The following is a 17,500-nucleotide window of genomic DNA, read 5'->3' as shown; positions in this document are numbered from 1 at the left end:
TGTGTGTGTGTGTGTGTGTGTGTGTGTCGAGGGAACGAAGGTTGGCCATGGTGTATTATCACCATTCCACATTATCACCATACTGAGGGACCTCACCATACCATATTATCACCATACCATATTATCACCATACTGAGAGACCTCACCATACCATATTATCACCATACCATATTATCACCATACTGAGAGACCTCACCATACCATATTATCACCATACCATATTATCACCATACTGAGAGACCTCACCATACCACATTATCACCATACTGAGGGACCTCACCATACCATATTATCACCATACCATATTATCACCATACTGAGACCTCACCATACCATATTATCACCATACCATATTATCACCATACTGAGAGACCTCACCATACCATATTATCACCATACTGAGAGACCTCACCATACCATATTATCACCATACTGAGGGAGCTCACCATACCATATTATCACCATACCATATTATCATCATACCATATTACCACCATACTGAGAGACCTCACCATACCATATTATCATCATACCATATTATCACCATACCATATTATCACCATACCATATTATCATCATACCATATTATCATCATACCATATTATCACCATACCATATTATCACCATACCATATTATCACCATACTGAGGGACCTCACCATACCATATTATCATCATACCATATTATCATCATACCATATTATCACCATACTGAGGGACCTCACCATACCATATTATCACCATACCATATTATCACTATACTGAGGACCTCACCATACCATATTATCACCATACCATTTTATCACTATAGTGAGGACCTCACCATACCATATTATCACCATACCATATTATCACCATACCATATTATCACCATACTGAGAGACCTCACCATACCATATTATCACCATACCATATTATCACCATACCATATTATCACCATACTGAGGGAGCTCACCATACCATATTATCACCATACCATATTATCATCATACCATATTACCACCATACTGAGAGACCTCACCATACCATATTATCATCATACCATATTATCACCATACCATATTATCATCATACCATATTATCACCATACCATGTTATCACCATACCATATTATCACCATACTGAGGGACCTCACCATACCATATTATCACCATACCATATTATCATCATACCATATTACCACCATACTGAGAGACCTCACCATACCATATTACCACCATACCATATTATCATCATACCATATTATCACCATACCATATTATCACCATACCATATTATCATCATAACATATTATCATCATACCATATTATCACCATACCATGTTATCACCATACCATATTATCACCATACCATATTATCACCATACCATGTTGTTACGGATACAGTTATCCTGTGTGTGTGTGTATCCTGTGTGTGTGTTTCTTTTCTCTCCTTCTCCCCTCACAGGTGAAAATCATCACTCCCCAATCAATCATCAATCAGAAGACACACCTCCTCCAATTTCCTGACCTATCACAGTTCCTTCCCCATGGTTTAAAAACCCCATTTGTTTGTTCTAGAGCTCAGCCCAGCCCAGCCCAGCTCAGCTCAATCTCTCTGTAAATGCCATGTCTGTAGGTCTCTGTGTTTCACTCTCGCTTTGTGTCGTAACCTCTCTTTTGTTTAAGCACCTCATAGCACTTTGTCATCACCTGTGAGTATTGTTTTTGGTTATGGTGTTTGTGTTTGATTGCTGGTGGAAAAGGGGGAAACCAAGACAAGTCGCCCATGGGCATACACTACCCGTAGGTGAACTTTGTTAAATACACTAGTTAGAACTGGGCGGACCACCCACTGTATTTTTGGTTAGTTAGTTAGCTGTTGTTAAAGTAAGCTAGTCTAGCTTAGGGGTGTTTTTGAATACTTATTGTTTCTTTCCTTGGGTCCAGCTCAGCCCCTTTTCCTGCTCCCCCCATTACCGTGTGTTTATAAATAAACCTAGAGTTTGACGGTAGATTTCAGTTGTCGTGCTTATTTCGTTCACACTTTTCCTTTGTCACAATAATAATTTGCATGAGTTATGTTACGAGTCTCATTACCATCCCCCTAGACTGTCGGGCCAAAAGGGATTAGTAACACATGTTATCACTATACCATATTATCACCATACCATATTATCACCATACCATATTATCACCATACCATATTATCACCATACTGAGAGATCTCACTATACCATGTTATCACCATACCATATTATCACCATACTGAGAGACCTCACCATACCATATTATCACCATACTATATTATCATCATACCATATTATCACCATACCATATTATCACCATACCATATTATCATCATACCATATTATCACCATACTGAGGGACCTCACCATACCATATTATCACCATACCATATTATCACCATATCATATTATCATCATACCATATTATCACCATACCATATTATCACCATACCATATTATCATCATACCATATTATCACCATACTGAGGGACCTCACCATACCATATTATCACCATACTGAGGGACCTCACCATACCATATTATCACCATACCATATTATAACCATACTGAGAGACCTCACCATACCATATTATCACCATACTGAGAGACCTCACCATACCATATTATTACCATACTGAGAGACCTCACCATACCATATTATCACCATACCATATTATCACCATACTGAGAGACCTCACCATACCATATTATCACCATACCATATTATCACCATACTGAGAGACCTCACCATACCATATTATCACCATACCATATTATCACCATACTGAGAGACCTCACCATACCATATTATCACCATACCATATTATCACCATACTGAGAGACCTCACCATACCATATTATCACCATACCATATTATCACCATACTGAGAGACCTCACCATACCATATTATCATCATACCATATTATCATCATACCATATTATCACCATACCATATTATCACCATACTGAGGGACCTCACCATACCATATTATCACCATACCATATTACCACCATACTGAGGGACCTCACCATACCATATTATCACCATACCATATTACCACCATACTGAGAGACCTCACCATACCATATTATCACCATACCATATTATCACCATACCATATTACCAACATACCATATTATCACCATACCATATTATCATCATACCATATTATCACCATACTGAGAGACCTCACCATACCATATTATCACCATACCATATTATCACCATACCATATTATCACCATACCATATTACCACCATACTGAGAGACCTCACCATACCATATTATCACCATACCATATTATCACCATACCATATTACCAACATACCATATTATCACCATACCATATTATCACCATACTGAGGGACCTCACCATACCATATTATCACCATACCATATTACCACCATACTGAGGACCTCACCATACCATATTATCACCATACCATATTACCACCATACTGAGAGACCTCACCATACCATATTATCACCATACCATATTATCACCATACCATATTACCAACATACCATATTATCATCATACCATATTATCATCATACCATATTATCACCATACTGAGAGACCTCACCATACCATATTATCACCATACCATATTATCATCATACCATATTATCACCATACCATATTATCACCATACCATATTATCACCATACCATATTATCACTATACCATATTACCACCATACCATATTATCACCATACCATATTATCACCATACTGAGAGATCTCACTATACCATATTATCACCATACCTTATTATCACCATACCAACACAGCTCCATTTCCTCGGCTAGTTTCCAAGTCAAATCTCCTCATCCATGTCAGTTCCAGTATTGAATCCAAACTGAATGGATGTGAACCATCACTCCCCTCCAAGCTCCAAGCTTCTCGTTATGTCTCTTTCCCTTTCCTCATCATCCCCCTCATCCTCACCCCCTGATCCTCATCCTCACCCCCTCATCCTCATCCTCCTCATACCAATATCGTAGCTCGTGACCTTAAAGCTGAGGAGAGAGAAAAAAAATGTCATCACCTCATGGAAATTATCCTCTGTGATGCCGCTGTCTTCAATGTGAAGAATGCTGTTGAGTGTCTGAACGTAGAGCAGGTCCACCTCCTCGAGATCCTCCAGGACCAGAGGAATACAGCACAGCTGCTTCCACACCATGGGGGCAAGGTGCAGGTCCAGGGGCTTCTTGGTCCGGATAGCCACCCCCATCAGGATACCAAGGAACTTAAACTGGAGGAGCTGCTCATCCAGACAGGATGACGGGCTCAGCAGGAACCTGGGGGAGGGAGGTTTAGAGTTGACCTGAGTGGCCCATAACCAAGAGTCATATAGACTATAGCTCTGTAGTGGCCCATAACACAGTGTCATATAGACTATAGCTCTGTAGTGGCCCATAACCAAGAGTCATATAGACTATAGCTCTGTAGTGGTCCATAACATAGAGTCATATAGACTATAGCTCTGTAGTGGCCCATAACACAGTGTCATATAGACTATAGCTCTGTAGTGGTCCATAACCAAGAGTCATATAGACTATAGCTCTGTAGTGGTCCATAACACAGTGTCATATAGACTATAGCTCTGTAGTGGTCCATAACCAAGAGTCATATAGACTATAGCTCTGTAGTGGTCCATAACCAAGAGTCATATAGACTATAGCTCTGTAGTGGTCCATAACCAAGAGTCATATAGACTATAGCTCTGTAGTGGCCCATAACATAGAGTCATATAGACTATAGCTCTGTAGTGGTCCATAACCAAGAGTCATATAGACTATAGCTCTGTAGTGGCCCATTACAGTGTCATATAGACTATAGCTCTGTAGTGGCCCATAACATAGAGTCATATAGACTATAGCTCTGTAGTGGCCCATAACACAGAGTCATATAGACTATAGCTCTGTAGTGGTCCATAACCAAGAGTCATATAGACTATAGCTCTGTAGTGGCCCATAACATAGAGTCATATAGACTATAGCTCTGTAGTGGCCCATAACACAGTTTCATATAGACTATAGCTCTGTAGTGGTCCATAACATAGAGTCATATAGACTATAGCTCTGTAGTGGCCCATAACATAGAGTCATATAGACTATAGCTCTGTAGTGGCCCATAACATAGAGTCATATAGACTATAGCTCTGTTGTGGCCCATAACATAGAGTCATATAGACTATAGCTCTGTAGTGGTCCATAACCAAGAGTCATATAGACTATAGCTCTGTAGTGGCCCATTACAGTGTCATATAGACTATAGCTCTGTAGTGGCCCATAACATAGAGTCATATAGACTATAGCTCTGTAGTGGCCCATAACACAGAGTCATATAGACTATAGCTCTGTAGTGGTCCATAACCAAGAGTCATATAGACTATAGCTCTGTAGTGGCCCATAACATAGAGTCATATAGACTATAGCTCTGTAGTGGCCCATAACACAGTGTCATATAGACTATAGCTCTGTAGTGGTCCATAACATAGAGTCATATAGACTATAGCTCTGTAGTGGTCCATAACACAGTGTCATATAGACTATAGCTCTGTAGTGGCCCATAACACAGTGTCATATAAACTATAGCTCTGTAGTGGTCCATAACATAGACTCATATAGACTATAGCTCTGTAGTGGTCCATAACATAGAGTCATATAGACTATAGCTCTGTAGTGTACCATAACACAGTGTCATATAGACTATAGCTCTGTAGTGGCCCATAACCAAGAGTCATATAGACTATAGCTCTGTAGTGGCCCATAACACAGTGTCATATAGACTATAGCTCTGTAGTGGCCCATAACACAGAGTCATATAGACTATAGCTCTGTAGTGGTCCATAACATAGAGTCATATAGACTATAGCTCTGTAGTGGCCCATAACATAGAGTCATATAGACTATAGCTCTGTAGTGTCCCATAACACAGTGTCATATAGACTATAGCTCTGTAGTTGTCCATAACACAGTGTCATATAGACTATAGCTCTGTAGTGGACCATAACCAAGAGTCATATAGACTATAGCTCTGTAGTGTCCCATAACACAGTGTCATATAGACTATAGCTCTGTAGTGGCCCATAACACAGTGTCATATAGACTATAGCTCTGTAGTGGCCCATAACACAGAGTCATATAGACTATAGCTCTGTAGTGGCCCATAACACAGTGTCATATAGACTATAGCTCTGTAGTGGCCCATAACACAGTGTCATATAGACTATAGCTCTGTAGTGGCCCATAACACAGTGTCATATAGACTATAGCTCTGTAGTGGCCCATAACATAGAGTAATATAGACTATAGCTCTGTAGTGGCCCATAACACAGAGTCATATAGACTATAGCTCTGTAGTGGTCCATAACATAGAGTCATATAGACTATAGCTCTGTAGTGGTCCATAACATAGAGTCATATAGACTATAGCTCTGTAGTGGACCATAACACAGTGTCATATAGACTATAGCTCTGTAGTGGCCCATAACCAAGAGTCATATATACTATAGCTCTGTAGTGGCCCATAACACAGTGTCATATAGACTATAGCTCTGTAGTGGCCCATAACACAGTGTCATATAGACTATAGCTCTGTAGTGGCCCATAACATAGAGTCATATAGACTATAGCTCTGTAGTGGTCCATAACATAGAGTCATATAGACTATAGCTCTGTAGTGGCCCATAACATAGAGTCATATAGACTACTATAGCTCTGTAGTGTCCCATAACACAGTGTCATATAGACTATAGCTCTGTAGTGTCCCATAACACAGAGTCATATAGACTATAGCTCTGTAGTGGCCCATAACACAGAGTCATATAGACTATAGCTCTGTAGTGTCCCATAACATAGTGTCATATAGACTATAGCTCTGTAGTGGCCCATAACATAGTGTCATATAGACTATAGCTCTGTAGTGGCCCATAACATAGTGTCATATAGACTATAGCTCTGTCGTGGCTGGTAATAAGACAGCGTCTCTATGGTGACTAGTAATGAGACAGCGTCTCTATGGTGACTGGTAATGAGACAGCGTGTCAGTAATGTGGTGCTGTCTCTATGGTGACTGGTAATGAGACAGCGTCTCTATGGTGACTGGTAATGAGACAGCGTGTCAGTAATGTGGTGCTGTCTCTATGGTGACTGGTAATGAGACAGCGTGTCAGTAATGTGGTACTGTCTCTATGGTGACTGGTAATGAGACAGCGTGTCAGTAATGTGGTACTGTCTCTATGGTGACTGGTAACAAGACAGCGTGTCAGTAATGTGGTGCTGTCTCTATGGTGACTGGTAATGAGACAGCGTGTCAGTAATGTGGTGCTGTCTCTATGGTGACTGGTAATGAGACAGCGTGTCAGTATTGTGGTACTGTCTCTATGGTGACTGGTAATGAGACAGTAGACTATAGCTCTGTAGTGTCCCATAACATAGTGTCATATAGACTATAGCTCTGTAGTGGCCCATAACATAGTGTCATATAGACTATAGCTCTGTCGTGGCTGGTAATAAGACAGCGTCTCTATGGTGACTAGTAATGAGACAGCGTCTCTATGGTGACTGGTAATGAGACAGCGTGTCAGTAATGTGGTGCTGTCTCTATGGTGACTGGTAATGAGACAGCGTCTCTATGGTGACTGGTAATGAGACAGCGTGTCAGTAATGTGGTGCTGTCTCTATGGTGACTGGTAATGAGACAGTGTCTCTATGGTGACTGGTAATGAGACAGCGTGTCAGTAATGTGGTACTGTCTCTATGGTGACTGGTAATGAGACAGCGTCTCTATGGTGACTGGTAATGAGACAGCGTGTCAGTAATGTGGTACTGTCTCTATGGTGACTGGTAATGAGACAGTGTCTCTATGGTGACTGGTAATGAGACAGTGTGTCAGTAATGTGGTACTGTCTCTATGGTGACTGGTAATGAGACAGCGTCTCTATGGTGACTGGTAATGAGACAGCGTCTCTATGGTGACTGGTAATGAGACAGCGTCTCTATGGTGACTGGTAATGAGACAGCGTCTCTATGGTGACTGGTAATGAGACAGCATGTCAGTAATGTTGTACTGTCTCTATGGTGACTGGTAATGAGACAGCGTGTCAGTAATGTGGTGCTGTCTCTATGGTGACTGGTAATGAGACAGCGTGTCTATGGTGACTGGTAATGAGACAGCGTGTCAGTAATGTGGTGCTGTCTCTATGGTGACTGGTAATTAGACAGTGTCTCTATGGTGACTGGTAATGAGACAGCGTCTCTACGGTGACTGGTAATGAGACAGCGTGTCAGTAATGTGGTGCTGTCTCTATGGTGACTGGTAATGAGACAGCGTGTCTATGGTGACTGGTAATGAGACAGCGTGTCAGTAATGTGGTGCTGTCTCTATGGTGACTGGTAATGAGACAGCGTCTCTATGGTGACTAGTAATGAGGTAGCGTCTCTATGGTGACTGGTAATGAGACAGCGTCTCTATGGTGACTGGTAATGAGACAGCGTTTCTATGGTGACTGGTAATGAGACAGCGTGTCAGTAATGTGGTGCTGTCTCTATGGTGACTGGTAACAAGACAGCGTGTCAGTAATGTGGTGCTGTCTCTATGGTGACTGGTAACGAGACAGCGTGTCAGTAATGTGGTGCTGTCTCTATGGTGACTGGTAACAAGACAGCGTGTCAGTAATGTGGTGCTGTCTCTATGGTGACTGGTAATGAGACAGCGTGTCAGTAATGTGGTACTGTCTCTATGGTGACTGGTAATGAGACAGCGTGTCAGTAATGTGGTACTGTCTCTATGGTGACTGGTAATGAGACAGCGTGTCAGTAATGTGGTGCTGTCTCTATGGTGACTGGTAATGAGACAGCGTGTCAGTAATGTGGTACTGTCTCTATGGTGACTGGTAATGAGACAGCGTGTCAGTAATCTGGTACTGTCTCTATGGTGACTGGTAACAAGACAGCGTGTCAGTAATGTGGTGCTGTCACTATGGTGACTGGTAATGAGACAGCGTGTCAGTAATGTGGTGCTGTCTCTATGGTGACTGGTAATGAGACAGCGTGTCAGTATTGTGGTACTGTCTCTATGGTGACTGGTAATGAGACAGTGTCTCTATATGGTGACTGGTAATGAGACAGCGTGTCAGTATTGTGGTACTGTCTCTATGGTGACTGTTAATTAGACAGCGTCTCTATATGGTGACTGGTAATGAGACAGCGTGTCAGTATTGTGGTACTGTCTCTATGGTGACGAGTAATGAGACAGCGTCTCTATATGGTGACTGGTAATGAGACAGTGTGTCAGTAATGTGGTACTGTCTCTATGGTGACTGGTAATGAGACAGCGTGTCAGTAATGTGGTACTGTCTCTATGGTGACTGGTAATGAGACAGCGCGTCAGTATTGTGGTACTGTCTCTATGGCGACGAGTAATGAGACAGCGTCTCTATATGGTGACTGGTAATGAGACAGCGTGTCAGTAATGTGGTACTGTCTCTATGGTGACTGGTAATGAGACAGCGTCTCTATATGGTGACTGGCAATGAGACAGCGTGTCTATGGTGACTGGTAATTAGACAGCATCCCTATGGTGACTGGTAATGAGACAGCGTGTCAGTAATGTGTTGCTGTCTCTATGGTGACTGGTAATGAGACAGCGTCTCTATGGTGACTGGTAATGAGACAGCGTCTCTATGGTGACTAGTAATGAGACAGCGTCTCTATGGTGACTGGTAATGAGACAGCGTGTCAGTAATGTGGTACTGTCTCTATGGTGACTGGTAATGAGACAGCGTCTCTATGGTGACTGGTAATGAGACAGCGTCTCTATGGTGACGAGTAATGAGACAGCGTCTCTATGGTGACTGGTAATTAGACAGCGTCCCTATGGTGACTGGTAATGAGACAGCGTGTCAGTAATGTGGTGCTGTCTCTATGGTGACTGGTAATGAGACAGCGTCTCTATGGTGACTGGTAATGAGACAGCGTCTCTATGGTGACTGGTAATGAGACAGTGTGTCTATGGTGACTGGTAATGAGACAGCGTGTCAGTAATGTGGTGCTGTCTCTATGGTGACTGGTAATGAGACAGCGTCTCTATGGTGACTGGTAATGAGACAGCGTCTCTATGGTGACTGGTAATGAGACAGCGTGTCAGTAATGTGGTACTGTCTCTATGGTGACTGGTAATGAGACAGCGTGTCAGTAATGTGGTACTGTCTCTATGGTGACTGGTAATTAGACAGCGTGTCAGTATTGTGGTACTGTCTCTATGGTGACTGGTAATGAGACAGTGTCTCTATGGTGACTGGTAATGAGACAGCGTGTCAGTATTGTGGTACTGTCTCTATGGTGACTGGTAATGAGACAGTGTGTCTATGGTGACTGGTAATTAGACAGCGTGTCAGTAATGTGGTACTGTCTCTATGGTGACTGGTAATGAGACAGCGTGTCTATGGTGACTGGTAATGAGACAGCGTGTCAGTATTGTGGTACTGTGTGTCTCTGTTGGTGTCCGAGCCAGTCCTCACCTGTCTCTGTTGTAGCCCACCTCAGCTGTGGCGTTGGGGGAGGGATGAGGAGATCCACTACTCCCGTCTCCAACTCCTACACAGGAAATAGGCGTCAGTCTCACAAGATATCCTGTCCACAGCCCGGCTCGAAATAAAATCACTTTACCGACTCACGATTTGTTAGTTGAACATTTCAGGAAACCAGTAAATTCCTCTGGTAAAGAGGTTTGGATAAACTCAGAAGAATAGACAAGAACAAAGTGCAGACACCACAAGGAAATGACGTCAGGTTGAGACTGGGGCTTGGTTCCCAAATCCTAAACAGCAAACTACTTAGAATGTATGTTACTATCCCACTACTATTTATAATAGTCACTAATTCTACTGTTACTATCTCACTACTATTTATAACAGTCACTAATTCTACTGTTACTATCCCACTACTATTTATAATACAGTCACTAATTCTACTGTTACGATCCCACTACTATTTATAATAGTCACTATTTATACTGTTACTATCTCACTACTATTTATAATAGTCACTAATTCTACTGTTACTGTCCCACTACTATTTATAATACAGTCACTAATTCTACTGTTACTATCCCACTACTATTTATAATACAGTCACTAATTCTACTGTTACTATCCCACTACTATTTATAATAGTCACTAATTCTACTGTTACGATCCCACTACTATTTATAATAGTCACTATTTATACTGTTACTATCCCACTACTATTTATAATACAGTCACTAATTATACTGTTACTATCTCACTACTATTTATAATAGTCACTAATTCTACTGTTACTATCTCACTACTATTTATAATAGTCACTAATTATACTGCTACTAATACCTCCTGCAGCATCTAACTGTAAACTCTACTGTTACTGACACATCTTAACTGTAAACTCTACTGTAACTGACACATCTTAACTGTAAACTCTACTGTAACTGACACATCCTAACTGTAAACTCTACTGTAACTGACATCTTAACTGTAAACTCTACTGTAACTGACACATCTTAACTGTAAACTCTACCTGTAACTGACACATCTTAACTGTAAACTCTACTGTAACTGACACAGCTAACCGTAAACTCTACTGTAACTGACACATCTAACTGTAAACTCTACCTGTAACTGACACATCTAACTGTAAACTGTTACTCTACCTGACATCTAACTGTAAACTCTACTGTAAATGACACATCTAACAGTAAACTCTACTGTAGTTAAACTGTTACTCTACCTGACATCTAACTGTAAACTCTACTGTAACTGACACAGCTTACTGTAAACTCTACTGTAGTTATACTGTTACTCTACCTGACACATCTCAGTGATGGTGTCATCAAACACCCCTCCAGCATCGTCGGCCCCCTCCCCCACCAGCTTGACCTTCCAGGCCCTGGACGGCAGTCGCAGGTCAGACGCGTTCAGCTTGACCACCTGACGGGCTATCTGCACAAAGATGGGCTTACACTTACGACCCCTGGACAGAGAGAGAAGAGGATGGAGAGAGAGGCAGAGAGAGAAAGAAAGAGAGGCAGAGAGAGAAAGAGAGAGAAAGAAAGAGAGAGAGGATGGAGAGAGAGGCAGAGAGAGAAAGAGAGAGAAAGAAAGAGAGAGGATGGAGAGAATGAGAGAGGGAGAGAGAGAGAGAGAGAAAGAGAGGCAGAGAGAGAAAGAGAGAGAGGGAGAGAGAAAGAAAGAGAGAGGATGGAGAGAATGAGGGAGAGAGAGAGAAAGAAAGGCAGAGAGAGAGAGAAAGAAAGAGAGAAAGAAAGAGGGGACGGTGAGAGAGGAGGTAGAGGAAGGAGAGAGAGGAGGTAGAGGAAGGAAGGAGAGAGAGAGAGAGGAGGTAGAGGAAGGAGAGAGAGAGGAGGTAGAGGATGGAGAGAGAGAGGAGGTAGAGGAAGGAGAGAGAGAGAGGTAGAGGAAGGAGAGAGAGAGAGAGGAGGTAGAGGAAGGAGAGAGAGAGAGGGAGGTAGAGGAAGGAGAGAGAGAGAGAGGGAGGTAGAGGAAGGAGAGAGAGAGGGGGGAGGTAGAGGAAGGAGAGAGAGAGAGAGAGGTAGAGGAAGGAGAGAGAGAGAGAGAGAGAGGTAGAGGAAAGGGAAGATGATGAAAAAGGGAGGCAGAGAACAATTAGTTGAATCTAAATGTAACATCAACACACTGCATTTCATACTGCCGTACCGAGCAGACATCTGAAACAGTGGAGCCACATCAACCATCAGATCACAGCATGTCATTGTGGTTTTCAAACACTTTAAGATTCTTTGTATTGAAAAAGCTCTTTAAGAAAACATCTGGACAGTGAGGAGAACCTCTACATCTCTACTCCTCTAGGACAGTGGACAGACCGTGAGGAGAACCTCTACATCTCTACTCCTCTAGAATAGTGGACAGACCGTGAGGAGAACCTCTACATCTCTACTCCTCTAGGACAGTGGACAGACCGTGAGGAGAACCTCTACATCTCTACTCCTCTAGAATAGTGGACAGACCGTGAGGAGAACCTCTACATCTCTACTCCTCTAGGACAGTGGACAGACCGTGAGGAGAACCTCTACATCTCTACTCCTCTAGAATAGTGGACAGACAGTGAGGAGAACCTCTACATCTCTACTCCTCTAGAATAGTGGACAGACCGTGAGGAGAACCTCTCTACTCCTCTAGGACAGTGGACAGACCGTGAGGAGAACCTCTACATCTCTACTCCTCTAGGATAGTGGACAGACCGTGAGGAGAACCTCTACATCTCTACTCCTCTAGAATAGTGGACAGACCGTGAGGAGAACCTCTACATCTCTACTCCTCTAGGACAGTGGACAGTGAGGAGAACCTCTGCATCTCTACTCCTCTAGGACAGTGGACAGTGAGGAGAACCTCTACATCTCTACTCCTCTAGGATAGTGGACAGACCGTGAGGAGAACCTCTACATCTCTACTCCTCTAGGATAGTGGACAGACCGTGAGGAGAACATCTCTACTCCTCTAGGACAGTGGACAGACCGTGAGGAGAACCTCTACATCTCTACTCCTCTAGGACAGTGGACAGACCGTGAGGAGAATCTCTACTCCTCTAGGATAGTGGACAGACCGTGAGGAGAACCTCTACATCTCTACTCCTCTAGGACAGTGGACAGACCGTGAGGAGAACCTCTACATCTCTACTCCTCTAGGACAGTGGACAGTGAGGAGAACCTCTACATCTCTACTCCTCTAGGACAGTGGACAGACCGTGAGGAGAACATCTCAACTCCTCTAGGACAGTGGACAGTGAGGAGAACCTCTCTACTCCTCTAGGACAGTGGACAGACCGTGAGGAGAACATCTCAACTCCTCTAGGACAGTGGACAGTGAGGAGAACCTCTCTACTCCTCTAGGACAGTGGACAGTGAGGAGAACCTCTCTACTCCTCTAGGACAGTGGACATACCGTGTGGAGATCCTTTTGACAGTGATCTGAGGTCCATAGTTCTTTCCTTGCACCATAGTCTTCCCTATGGACCTCACCATGGGGAGAGTATAGACTCTGGGGGCCAGCAGGGGCCTCAACTGGCCCTGGACGATGCCCCACGTCCCTGTGTTGTAGTGGGATGTACAGCTCTGAAACCAACACACAGTTATGAGGAATGAGTCAGATGTATTGAATCATAACGGACAGTCAATACAGGATTATACAGTAGAGAGGAATGAGTCAGATGTATTGAATCATAACGGACACTCAATACAGGATTATACAGTAGAGAGGAATGAGTCAGATGTATTGAATCATAACAGACAGGTGTGTTTACCTGGTTGTCGGGGCTGAGGTTGAGTGAGGTGTGTGTACCTGGTTGTTGGGGCTGAGGTAGGTGTGTGTACCTGGTTGTTGGGGCTGAGGTAGGTGTGTGTACCTGGTTGTTGGGGCTGAGGTTGAGTAATCTCCATGATGAGTACATGAGGTCAGAGAAGTGGTAAAGAATACGTAGTCTGGCCCGGACTGCCTCCATGCTGACCTCTCTCAGAGAGCTGAATTGGGGGGCACCGCTGACGGCAGGCCGAGCTGGAGGGGTACGGAGGACCCTGGAGACGGGGGCAGGACAAAGACATGAGGGAGGGAGGGAGGGGGGGGGGAGGGAGAGAGGGATGGTGAGAGAGAGGGAGGGAGAGAGGGAGGGAGGGAGGGAGGGAGGGAGGGAGGGAGAGGAGGAGGAGGAGGGAGGGGGAGGGAGGGGGGGGGGAGGGAGGGAGGGAGGAAGGGGGAGAGGGAGGGAGGGAGGGGGGGGGGAGAGGGAGGGACAGAGGGAGGGAGCGAGGGAGACAGAGAGAGATTGTAATAGTGAAGGTGTAAACTTGGCAGTAGAAAATCTTAACAGTATATTTGACCTCTCAGCCTCCCTATCAAATCTAAAAATCTCAAATAGAAAACTGAGAAGAAAATTAACAACAATGACAAATGGTTTGATGAAGAATGCAAAAATCTAAGAAAGAAATTGAGAAACCTGTCCAACCAAAAACATAGAGACCCGGAAAACCTGAGTCTACACCTTCACTATGGTGAATCACTAAAACAATACAGAAATACACTACGGAAAAAGAAGGAACAGCACGTCAGAAATCAGCTCAATGTAATTGAAGAATCCATAGACTCTAACCACTTCTGGGAAAATTGGAAAACACTAAACAAACAACAACACAAAGAATTATCTATCCAAAATGGAGATGTATGGGTAAACCACTTCCCCAATCTTTTTGGCTCTATAACAAAGAATAAAGAGCAAAAACATATACATGATCAAATACAGATCTTAGAATCAACTATTAAAGACTACCAGAACCCACTGGATTCTCCAATAACATTGAATGAGTTACAGGACAAAATAAAAACCCTCCAACCCAAAAGGCCTGTGGTGTTGATGGTATCCTCAATGAAATGATCAAATATACAGACAACAAATTCCAATTGGCTATACTAAAACTATTTTACACCATCCTTAGCTCTGGCATCTTCCCCAATATTTGGAATCAAGGACTGATCACCCCAATCCACTAAAATGGAGACAAATTTGACCCCAATAACTACCGTGGAATATGCGTCAACAGTAACCTTGGGAAAATCCTCTGCATTATCATTAACAGCAGACTCGTACACTTCCTCAATGAAAACAATGTACTGAGCAAATGTCAAATTGGCTTTTTACCAAATTACCATACAACAGACCATGTATTCACCCTGCACACCTAATTGACAACCAAACAAACCAAAACAAAGGCAAAGTCTTCTCATGCTTTGTTGATTTCAAAAAAAGCCTTCGACTCAATTTGGCATGAGGGTCTGCTATACAAACTGATGGAAAGTGGTGTTGGGGGTAAAACATACGACATCATAAAATCCATGTACACAAACAACAAGTGTGCGGTTACAATTGGCAAAAAACACACACATTTCTTCACACAGGGTCGTGGAGTTAGACAGGGATGCAGCTTAAGCCCCACCCTCTTCAACATATATATCAACGAATTGGCGCGGGCACTAGAAAAGTCTGCAGCACCCGGCCTCACCCTGCTAGAATCCGAAGTCAAATGTCTGCTGTTTGCTGATGATCTGGTGCTTCTGTCTGCATGCAGAATTCTACAAAAATATCCTCCGTGTACAACGTAGCACACCAAATAATGCATGCAGAGCAGAATTAGGCCGATACCCACTAATTATCAAAATCCAGAAAAGAGACGTTAAATTCTATAACCACCTAAAAGGAAGCGATTCCCAAACCTTCCACAACAAAGCCATCACCTACAGAGATGAACCTGGAGAAGAGTCCCTAAGCAAGCTGGTCCTGGGGCTCTGTTCACAAACACACCCTACAGAGCCCCAGGACAGCAGCACAATTAGACCCAGCCAAATCATGAGAAAACAAAAAGATAATTACTTGACACATTGGAAAGAATTAACAAAAAAACAGAGCAAACTAGAATGCTATTTGGCCCTACACAGAGAGTACACAGCGGCAGAATACCTGACCACTGTGACTGACCCAAAATTAAGGAAACCTTTGACTATGTACAGACTCAGTGAGCATAGCCTTGCTATTGAGAAAGGCCGCCGTAGGCAGACATTGCTCTCAAGAGAAGACAGGCTATGTGCTCACTGCCCACAAAATGAGGTGGAAACTGAGCTGCACTTCCTAACCTCCTGTCCAATGTATGACCATATTAGAGAGACATATTTCCCCCAGATTACACAGATCCACAAAGAATTTGAAAACAAATCCAATTTTGAAAAACTCCCATATCTACTGGGTGAAATTCCACAGTGTGCCATCAGAGCAGCAAGATTTGTGACCTGTTGCCACGAGAAAGGGCAACCAGTGAAGAACATGCACCATTGTAAATACAACCCATATCTATGCTTATTTATTTTATCTTGTGTCCTTTACCATTTGTACATTGTTAAAGCACTGTATATATATATATATATATATATATATATATATATATATATATATATATATATATATATATGACATTTGTAATGTCTTTATTGTTTTGAAACTTCTGTATGTGTGATGTCTACTGTTCATTTTTATTGTTTATTGCACTTTATATATTATCTACCTTACTTGCTTTGGCAATGTTAACACATGTTTCCCATGCCAATAAAGCCCTTGAATTGAATTGAATTGAGAGAGAGAGAGAGAGAGAGAGAGAGAGAGAGAGAGAGAGAGAGAGACAGAGAGAGAGGGAGAGAGAGAGAGAGAGAGAGGCATTGAGAGAGGGAGAGAGAGAGAGAGAGAGGGAGAGAGAGAGAGAGAGAGAGGGAGAGAGAGAGAGAGGCATTGAGAGAGAGACAGAGAGAGAGAGGGAGAGAGAGAGAGAGAGAGAGGCATTGAGAGAGAGACAGAGAGAGAGAGAGGGAGAGAGAGAGAGAGAGAGGGAGAGAGAGGCATTGAGAGGAAGGGGAGGTTGATAGGATGGGAG

At 42.9% G+C, this 17,500-nt stretch overlaps 2 protein-coding genes across 2 annotated transcripts in view; both read right to left on the bottom strand.

Annotated features, from left to right (window-relative positions):
• LOC135552238 (probable E3 ubiquitin-protein ligase HERC1) overlaps window positions 1-14,532 on the bottom strand; it is a 35,838-nt gene extending 21,306 nt beyond the window's left edge. Inside the window, exons 1-5 of the mRNA XM_064983744.1 lie at window positions 14,437-14,532; window positions 13,977-14,146; window positions 11,867-12,027; window positions 10,539-10,611; window positions 4,059-4,311 (exon numbers count right to left, since the gene is read on the bottom strand). Coding sequence (XP_064839816.1) covers window positions 4,059-4,311; window positions 10,539-10,611; window positions 11,867-12,027; window positions 13,977-14,146; window positions 14,437-14,532 — 753 coding nt within the window. The remainder of the gene's footprint in view (window positions 1-4,058; window positions 4,312-10,538; window positions 10,612-11,866; window positions 12,028-13,976; window positions 14,147-14,436) is intronic.
• Window positions 14,443-17,500, bottom strand: part of LOC135552230 (probable E3 ubiquitin-protein ligase HERC1) — a 37,905-nt gene continuing 34,847 nt past the window's right edge. Inside the window, exon 14 of the mRNA XM_064983732.1 lies at window positions 14,443-14,605. Coding sequence (XP_064839804.1) covers window positions 14,544-14,605 — 62 coding nt within the window. The 3' untranslated portion in view covers window positions 14,443-14,543. The remainder of the gene's footprint in view (window positions 14,606-17,500) is intronic.

Source organism: Oncorhynchus masou, chromosome 2 (genome assembly GCF_036934945.1).
Source record: "Oncorhynchus masou masou isolate Uvic2021 chromosome 2, UVic_Omas_1.1, whole genome shotgun sequence".
In the NCBI taxonomy this organism is placed as follows: Eukaryota; Metazoa; Chordata; class Actinopteri; order Salmoniformes; family Salmonidae; genus Oncorhynchus; species Oncorhynchus masou.
This window is presented reverse-complemented; position numbering and strand designations above follow the sequence as displayed.